The sequence below is a fragment of the Cebidichthys violaceus genome, unplaced genomic scaffold (assembly GCF_023349555.1).
Source record: "Cebidichthys violaceus isolate CVI_PGR_0920_01 unplaced genomic scaffold, fCebVio1.0.p SCAF_6, whole genome shotgun sequence".
Classification (NCBI taxonomy): Eukaryota; Metazoa; Chordata; class Actinopteri; order Perciformes; family Stichaeidae; genus Cebidichthys; species Cebidichthys violaceus.
The window spans coordinates 17,007,014-17,016,980 of record NW_027176816.1 but is presented as its reverse complement, the minus strand read 5'-3'; the positions used below and the strand labels follow the sequence as shown (position 1 = coordinate 17,016,980).

General features: G+C 41.9%; 1 protein-coding gene across 1 annotated transcript in view; it reads left to right on the top strand.

Annotated features, from left to right (window-relative positions):
* The first annotated feature begins 24 nt into the window (after positions 1 to 24).
* si:ch211-207e14.4 (interleukin-17 receptor D) overlaps positions 25 to 9,967 on the top strand; it is a 13,520-nt gene continuing 3,577 nt past the window's right edge. The window contains exons 1-6 of the mRNA XM_068733268.1: positions 25 to 459; positions 4,819 to 4,903; positions 6,970 to 7,128; positions 7,609 to 7,727; positions 9,707 to 9,830; positions 9,909 to 9,947. Coding sequence (XP_068589369.1) covers positions 337 to 459; positions 4,819 to 4,903; positions 6,970 to 7,128; positions 7,609 to 7,727; positions 9,707 to 9,830; positions 9,909 to 9,947 — 649 coding nt within the window. The 5' untranslated portion in view covers positions 25 to 336. The remainder of the gene's footprint in view (positions 460 to 4,818; positions 4,904 to 6,969; positions 7,129 to 7,608; positions 7,728 to 9,706; positions 9,831 to 9,908; positions 9,948 to 9,967) is intronic.

The window sequence follows — 9,967 nt, the reverse complement described above, 5'->3', positions numbered from 1 at the left end:
ATTTTTGAGATTCGAACCCGCTCCGTGCCTCCTGCTCTCGCAGCACAAACCCAACAAGTCTGGCAGCATGACTGTTAAAAGAAAAAAGGCTCTACCTCCACCCATAGCCTGAAGACACCACTCCCCCCTCATCATCTTCTTTGCTTCCTCCCAGGTTCCTGTCACTTACTCTCGCACACCACGAGAACACGCTGACATTAGATTCCACCTTTCGCTCCGGCTGTGAGGCTTCTTAGTCCACTCAGTCTGTGTGTGTGTGTGTGTGTGGGTGTGTGGGTAGGTGGGTTTGAGGTTCCAGTGCTCACAGTTGGACCATGCCTCGCTGGCTGTAGCAGCATGTGGAAGACGACTCTTGTTTTGTACCAGCTCTTTGCACTAGGTCGGCCGCTCCGGGCTCAGGATGAAGTCACCGGCGCCGTCATCACTCCCCAGGACTGCAGTCTGGACTGTGTGCAACAGGTAAACAGGATAATCCCACTCGCTGTGTATTTGCTCTTAAGTGTACGTTTTGCATTACGACGTTGACATACGTGCAGACTAAGTCTTCTGTTGCAACCCCAGTCCAGGTGGATATTTATGTCAAACTGCTAAAAAAAACATTGTATACTACTTTTTAAAAATCATTTAAAACATGCTGCTTCTTCTCCGGCTGTCGACGTATTTCCTTTGGTCTGCCGTCGACGGAGGAGGAGCTGTCCTCCTGCTCTGACAGCAAATGTGGACTTTATGTTTGTGCTTTAAAGGTTAATAACTGAAATTCTTATCTTGATGGAGTAGATGTTTGTGAATCTGCACAGCCGTTGGATTCATTTGTAACTGGCTTTCATCCCGCAATACATAAATGGTTCATTTTCATCTAACACGTCTTGTGATTCCAACAATGTGAGTGTCGGATTGTGTTTTTGCTCCAACTCAGCGGTTTTGGCAGGTTTGCATAGAAATTGTATCCAGAAACCAGAAGAGAAAAAATAAGTGCATCATAATACATATTAAACATCTATTTATGTGACAATATATAGCTCTGCTTTTTCTTAGATGTTCTTCAAAACATTCATGTGACTTATCGGAACATTTTACCTTATTACCTTTACCTTATTCAAACAAACTCTTTGGTCAGTTATAACCCAAAGCAGTGGTTCCCAACCTGGGGGTCAGGGTCCCCCACGCGGCCACGAGAGAAATCTGAAGGGTCACGAGTGACGAGATTTGGAGAGCAGAAGAAATATCTTTCATAATGTAACATCATTTTCTCTGATTTTTTTTCTAATCATTGATTTTGCTTGTGAATGACTGGACATGTTTGCGTCCTGATGCCCTTAACCTTTTAAAATTCGATCAAATGTGAGGAGGAAAAATTGCTCTTTGGTTGAACAGGACAACACAACTTTATTTAAAGGGTCCCAAGTGAAAAATAGGTTCAGAACTACTAACCCTAAGACAGCTACTGTAATTCTATGTTCTAAGTTTTTTAGGTTGTACAAAATACAATGTGAAATGCAGACTGATACCTTTTAACAAAATCCTGTCCCACAAGTAACCCGTAACCAAATTTACCAAAACATAAATTGAGTTTGATAAATGATTTATAAACACACAAAGAACACAAACGACGTAAGAAAATACATTTAAAAAGGATGGTTATTTCTATATAATGTCTGAGGCGTCTCTTCTACTTGATCCACAACTGGTAGCTTTTCTATGATCAGATTATGCATACAATCTCTAATCCATAGATTGACGGTTCTTGCAGAATAAAATAAGATAATCCTTTATTAGTCCTACAGTGGGGAAATTTACAGGATTACAGCAGCATAGTGGATAGTGCAAACGAGAGACATAGTAAGATTAAAAAAAACAAAGATTAAAACAAGTATTATAAATAAGTAAAGAATATTAAATAAGTAAAAGTAAAAAATCCACAATAAATATAATATTATATATACAGCGTCCCTCATGGGGTGGGAGGTGTCGTCCATCAGGGATGATAGCTTAGCCATCATCCTCCTGTCTCCCACCACCTCCACCGTATCCAGTGGACACCCCAGCACACCGCTGGCCTTCTGGATGAGTTTGTTTCGTCTGTTCCCGTTGGCTGTCGAGATGCTGTTGCCCCAGCAGACCACTCCATAAAAAATGTCTGATGCCACCACAGAGTCAAAGGAGGTCCTCAGGAGTGCTCCCTGCACTCCAAAAGACCTGAGTCTCCTCAGCAGAGTCTGCTCTATAAGATATAAGTCCCCTAGCCAGGAGCTCAGCACTCAGTTACTTTATGTTGTAAACAAAACTAAAGAGGATTGTATCATATTTAATGTATTACCATATGTCCTCAGAATGCTCTGCATCTAATTGTTTCCAGCGTTTAGGAAGAACAAAATCTTAAATTGTAAGCACGTTTCTGCAGAAAACATCTCAGATTTGCTCGGGACTGGTGTGTTGTCTACGTCTTACTCGCACGTCTAAAAGATGTCTTTTCACTAAAGAAAGGTGCTTTGCAAAGTTCTTTTGTACTTTAATTGTTATAGATACTCTATCTCCCAGCATCTCAGATACTAAACAATTTTGTGTTTGTCACTTTCTAATATCTACAAGGACGAAACCTCCCCCTTTACTAAAAATCAGACAAGATGCCCCTCTTCTTATAAACGTGGCGTGGCCAGAACGGGTCTCCTCTCTGTGAAATGTTGGACACATTGTTTTGATTAAGTTGCTCCAGGCAATCCATGGGTTGGATCCTTCAGCACAGAGCGGTTTGTGTCAGTGAGGAGAAAATAGATGAAGAAAAGTACGCGAGGTTGAAATCTGATGTTGGAAGCACATCGAATTTAATTCATCTGTGTCAGAGTTTTATTTTAAAAACCTTTCGCAATCATCCTTTTTTTTTTGTCCAAAAATGTTTCCCCTTAGAGGGCGCACATATGTGATGAGATTCACTTAGGCAGACCACAAACAACGCTTCAGACCCACACGTCCATGTGTGTCCTGTTAATTGAGAGTGCCACCCACATTGTGAGGCCTGTCGAGGGCCTCTCATTTGTTCCCTACACGCCAGGAACATTTCTAATGCTCTCGGCTGGCGTGCAAGCACGTAGTTAGGCTATCGGCTGACGGTTAGTACCCAACCTGACAGGTTAACTGCTATTGTGTGAACCAACACACACACACACACACACACACACACACACACACACACACACACACACACACACTCTTTCTCTGTTGCCTCTTAGATCTTCTCCACCTATCTATTTAAGGTCAATGGTATGGTAATGATATGCTATGGCGTCTCTAAACCTGCAGGGCAAGTCAGCAATATGCTTGAGTGTATACTTTGATAATATTTACTCTGTTAGAAGAAAGGTTTCCTTCTTAAAATAGTTTGACTCACACATTCTGACACTACTAAATCATATTTTGGTTTATGAGTCATGCCTTCACTATGAATTAGTTTCAACTGGTTCAGGTTATGTACTTTGTTCCAAAACAGGAACCCGATACTGTGAATTAGAACAACAAAGCTATTGATCATTACATGGAGACATTCAGAAACAGACCCCTTGTTCTTTTTGGTCAACATTATTGTTACTGTGATTTATTATTCCCGTAACCAAAGACCCTTCTTTCTTGGTATATGCTTGGCTCATTATATAGGACATTTCTCTGGGGTTCAAGTTTCTTTTACAGCACAAAGAGAGAAAACAGACGAAAAGACTGAAGAAAACCTAAGACGAAAAAGAACACACGATGAAGTGGAATAATCTAAATATGTTTAGACAAACTGACCACGCATTGGAAATCCTAGCGGCTATGTTCTCACCTAAAAACATATCAAAATGTTATAAAGTAGTGACATATGAACAGCTTTTAGCCTGGCTCGAAATCTCACAAGACGGCCTGTTTTGAGGCAACTAGACGCAATGCATCGTGGGGCAACGATGCTAATGTCGTATATATCAGGGCATTTCTCGCAAACACAAAATCCACCAAGTTTGCAGTCTGAACGAAATACATTCCTTAATTTTCCATCATACTTAGCACTAGCTCCCCGGCAGGTCGTTGTCTCCTGAGGCTTCACCTCTATTAATCATGAGGTCTTATTGACGAATGCAAACCGAAAGCTCAGATCAGTGTGTGTACTGTATGTCCCTCTAAGATGCTTTGTTAAATTCATTCCGAAATAGCTGGAGCCAGCTACTAGCCAGCCACCCGCAGTCGGGAGAGACCTTGATTCACGATTCCTGCTGCAGTGGGTGTGCATATAGCGTATCCACTGACATCACAGTTTATGAGACTGTTGTGACCCAAGACAGCTAATGTTTTTGACATCCGATCACGTCTTAAACAGCTTCACCCCTAAATCGAAAATATTTTTTTTTCTCAGATTTCATCAATCTCATATAACAAAAATAAATGTTTCATAATATATGGTTTTGTTAATTTCTTTTTTTTCTGCTGTGAATTCGGAATTTCCCATTTGGATGAACAGAGTTTGTTTTCTTTCCTTTCTTGCCTCTGATCCAATCCGCCTTACTCTTGGCAGCTGAACAAGAATGTGTTCAGTCCAGGAATTGTGTTGATGTGAATGTAATCCAAGGTAATGTTAAAATTCAAAAAAATAATGAATCTGTTTTTGTTGGGGCGTACGACGGTGTGCATATCTGTTTTTGTGCTGTGTTTCCATTACAGTGTTGACCATCATTCATCCAGGCTGTTCACCTGTCGTGAAACTGACACGATTTGCAAACGACGTACAATATGCATTGGTAAAAAATGCAGTTGGAAGTGCTAAGTCTGAATTAATTACTGTTTTCTCCTCTGCAGGGAGGACCTGGTTGTGAATACTGCAGAATAACCAGAGCTGATCTCAAGAGGGCTCTGGGCTTTAACTCCATCGAAGGGTTTGGAAGTAAGTCTGATTCCGACGGGCTGCACTGGAACTCACAGCTTTGTCAAAGCATTGAATGCACTGAATCCTTTGTTGCGCAAATGTATTTTGGCAGCGGTGAGATGTTCGCTAGAGTCTTTTTTGTCCTTAACCTGAAGTGACACTTCACCACATCATAATGAACAGATGCCACATTGTTTGTACAAGTTCATATCAGGATTGGAACACTAGGCTAACCTCCATAGCAAACACCGAAAGGGTAGAACCAGTTGTTATTATCACTCAGATCATAATAAACAAATGCCAGCTGCATTGCAGTTACGACCTATTACATCTAGCGACAGAAAAAAATAATTTGCTGGTAATTATATGTGATATATTTGTGTGTCGCTGCAGGCCATAGCAGTCACCGTGACCCCACCCATTGGCTTGTTGACGACAATTTTGAAGCCTTGTTGTGTGTTCCAATACCCATACCACAATACTATTTAGTATGCCAGAAACGGATTTAGTGTGTCCCAAAACATAGTATGTCAAATGCAGTATAGAAAAAATACCAGGATGTCAAGGATGGTAAGACAGCATGCTTTTCTGGCTATTCTGACCACAATCATGTGCGCAGCAAGAGGGTCGAAGTAGTACGTTCCAAGAGAATTTGTAAGAGTAGCTGCAGTACTAAAAGTAAAAAGAAAAAGTTTCGAGTTTGGCATTTTGGCCGTCGCTGTTTTTTTGAGAGTAGGTCTAAGTACAGCCGAGCGCTGAATCAGACAAGGCGACCAAAAAGGTCACTATTCAATTTCATCAACTGAAAACACACTGAAACGGTTAAAGCTGTACAAGGAAGACTCAGACAACTCCTAAATCGGACAAAGGAGCGGGAGCGACCTGTCAATCACAGTAAGCCCGCCCTAAAGCATACCCTGCTTTATGGTCTATTTGACTCTAAATGGACCATAATCTACTAAATCAGGGGTCGGCAACCCGCGGCTCCGGAGCCGCATGCAGCTCTTCAGCCCCTCTGTTGCGGCTCCCTGAGGCTACATCCACACTAATACGTTTTTGTTTTAAAACGGAGTTTTAACAAACAAAAACGATCTCCATCCAGACTACAACGAATATCACGTGACTATTCATGTACACTGTGCGTGATGGTGTAAACAGGAAGTAGATTGGTTGCTTTGTTAAAAAAAAATACGACAGAGTAATAAAGCCTTTAATAATGAAATGTCGTGTTTGATACTTAAGATCTTCTCTAAAATCTTCTTCTATAAACATTTCGTGGAAAGTTTTATGCTCTTCATGCTGTATTGAAGAAGAGTTGAAACTAGAGATTGAGACCATAAACTTATGTTTACAATGTTTACTGAGGTAATGTATCAAGTGAGAAGTAGAGTCATTTTAGACTAGACTTCTATACAATCATACTCTCTTTTGCAACCAGAGGAGTCGCCCCCTGGTGATCAGTAGAGAGAATGCAGGTTTAGGTCATTTCCGCATCGGCTTCACTTTTCAGACCAGGAGGTTGCCTCCTGCTGCTGGCATTGGCAACCGTGCTGCTAATATTTTATTTGTATGCAAAGATCAACAACATTTGGTCCAATTTGAGTCACGTTAACCAACCCCACGATTATTTTTAGCCAAGCTAGCGGTGTAGCTCTCGGGATGGCAATATCCGTTAGTTGGTCGGTCCACCACTTTGATTCAAACAAAAATATCTCAACAGCTATTAGATGTATTAGCAAGACATTTGGTTCAGACTTTCACATTTCAAAGGATGAATAGTTTAACGCTACGCTAGCTAGCCACAATCAGGTCAAAATATTCACTTGTCCATTTACATGTTTTAAGAATAAGGTCTGCAAAACTACTGACATTCCCATCAGCCTCAGCTGTACTTTGTGTTCGATGCTAAAGGTTAGCATGCTAATTCGTTAGTTAAATGTAAATGAACAAGGTAAATGTTTCCTGTTTAAACATTAGCATGTTAACATTGTGATTGTGGGCGTAGCAACTAAGTACAGCCTCACCGAGCAGACTACTCTTGCTTTGATGTACATTGAATGTATCCATTGTTTTTTTCTCCTCAGGTTGCATTCCCTGGCCGTGTTTTGAGTTGCTTGGAAAAGAAGACCGTAAACTCTGTCAGCACTACGTCCAAGCACCGAATGATGTGAAGGTCGAGTTAGTAAATGAGCTAGACCCCAAATCGGACACCGTTGTTGTCTCCTGGAAGCCCAGCTACTATGGTATGTTGTTATGAATCGACAAAGCCAATATCTGCATGCAGTTGACACGCGGCGCGTCTTCACCCGCACGTCATGAAGTGGTTCGGTTGGTTTTAAAGTCTCGAGGCAGTTTCAAAACTCATTCATCATGTCGGGGACTCACACAAAGTAATTTCTCATATCAGGGTGACATGAACAAGATTTATTTCAGGTGAAACACAGTGAGTCATTACTGATAGATAACAACAGGATGACTCGCATAGTGAGAATGCTTCACCCGGTGAGAGACAGCTCCTTCGATTATTCTGTGTATGACTGGGTCTTTGACAGGTGACAGTGAAACAGACTGTCAAGTCAAAAGCTTAATCGACCATGAACTGAACTGTTTGAAGCACCCACGTATTTGACATTATTATCAGTATATCTGCAACTTGGATGTTTAATTGCCGCAGACGTCTTGTGACGCAAATTTCACTTTGTCCGTTTGGTGTTTTTGCACAGGGATCGCCTTCCTGCGAGGCTTTCAGGTTTCCCTCCAGGCCCTGGGAGGGACCAGTGTTGCCTGTCAGCTCTTTCTCTTCCACCGAAATCTCTCCCTCCCGGCTTCACATGCTCAAAGGGTAGGTAGGGTCCTGTCTGGCATGTTGTTTTTGACACAAATTCTTGCTACAATCAGAGTTCCCACCGTTTTAGCACACAAGAATGTTCACAACTAATTTTAAACACTAAAACCCTACTTTTCAAATAAATACACTTCTATTCAGAGTGGATCCTTAATCTTTCCCACTGCCTTACAATAGAAATTCTCCATGGAATTATCTTTTAGTACCCACAAATCATGACCCGGCAATTGTGGAATGATGCTATATTTTAGGGCAGATTGCAGTGGCATTATCGTTCTAAAAATATGTGCTGAGAAGAAACAGCTGTGCATTTTTCGTTGAAGTTCACCCAGAGACTGTAAATTTCACAAAGGGGGGCCTTTTATTTATGTCGCTTCTTGTTTTACGAGAATGTCCTGGAGGACTTTACGGCCCACGTCCTGTACTGCATCATGCATATTAACAGGTGATAGTGATGATAATGTAAATTCAATGTATTTTATATATTATTATTATTATTTTTTATTATACTTTATTCATCCCACAAGGGTAAATGTGGCTAAGTGGAGAGCAGGGCCATCCTTCAATCAGAGGATCGGCGGTTCGATCCCCGGCTCCGCTAGTCGTATGTCGACGTGTCCTTGAGCAAAACACTTAACCCAAAAACAAAAACAAATTGCTCCCGTAGCTGTGCCTACGGTGTGATAGAATCTGAATTGTAATTGCTTTGGATAAAAGCGTCTGCTAAATGACTGTAATGTAATGTAATAATGAAATTTGTTCTCTGCATTTGACCCATCCCTATACCCATCCCTGAGAAGCGCCCAGGCAGCGGTTAGGGGTTCAGTGTCTTGCTCAGGGACACTTCGGCACAGGACTTGTAGCAGCCGAGGATCGAACCGCGACCCTCTCTACTCAATGAGCCACGGCCGCCCCAAATTACACATTATTAGTTTATCCCAGCTTTGACAATGAAAGAAACATGTTTAAAATGTTTAGGTAGGAGCCTTAGACTGTATATAAGAAGAGAACGTAGTTATCGTGACGTCACCCATTGGTTTGTGGACCGGCGTTTTGAAGTCTTGAGTTCAGCGATTTTACCGTCACCATCTTGGATTAAGGAAGTTCCCATATTTGGAATGCAGGGGAGTGACGTAGAGACGCCGTATACGTCTCTGGTAGGGGCAGCGACCTGTCAATCACAGTAAGCCCGCCCTGGTAGGAGCGCTTCCTGGACTCATGGGAGTTTGTCCAGGAAGGTGCTCTTTGGACAAGGATACACGTAGACAGGAAAATCATGTGAGATCTAAAAACAAACCCGGATGCGTGTCAGCGGAAGGCCTTCGTCAGGGAGTCAAAACGTTTTGCCTCACTTAACTATACCATTACAATAGAAACATGTTTAAAAGAGAATTCTTCAGATTTTTCGTTTTGTTGTTGCGGTGTATTTGTGGTGTTACTAGGCAACAGTTAGAAGCTGTGGATGAAGGCATTGTCTTGTCTGTCTGTCCGTACGTACGTCCATCCGTACAGTCCATTCTCGGGGACGCAATGTCCCAGTAGGGAATTTTCGCACCAGCATTCATGTAGACTCAAGGATGATCTTATCATTTGGAGGTCAAAGGTCAAGGTCACTGTGGCCTAAAGTCCGCCTTGTGCTCGTGATATCCCGGAAACACCTTGAGGGAATTTCTTCAAATTCAAATTAGGCACAAATGTCCACTTTCCCTCAAGGATGAACTTGAGTTAATTTTGAATACCTTGAAAACAACTAAATGTCATAAAAAACGACTAATCGACTAAAGAAATCTTACATGACTGAGACCAAATTGACCGATAGACTACCAGGGGGTGGCCCTAAAAGTTGAAGATAGGGGCCCTATCACTTTAAAGCCGTTCTAAAACATTAATAAAGCACGTGTTAATAACTGTTATCTCACCTTATCAGATAAAAGTTTGAATGAAACCAAGGTCACGGTTACTGCTGCATTCTGCAGGTGTACATGTCGGACCCTTTCCCCGGCCTCTCCCTTGGGTCCCAGTATGCTGTGACCGTCATGGCTCTGCCAGTGCCTGAGGAGTGGGAGAGGTTCTACCGCAGCAAGTTCTTCTACACTCGCTGTAAGGCAACTTTTAGCTCTGAGACTATTGCCTAAACAATGTTGAATCTATAACAATGTGTACATTGTGGTTCCGCAGCATGTGCAGAGAAGAATGGTCTTGAGCAGTGCAAAAAGGGTGAGAGAACATGTTTCTCA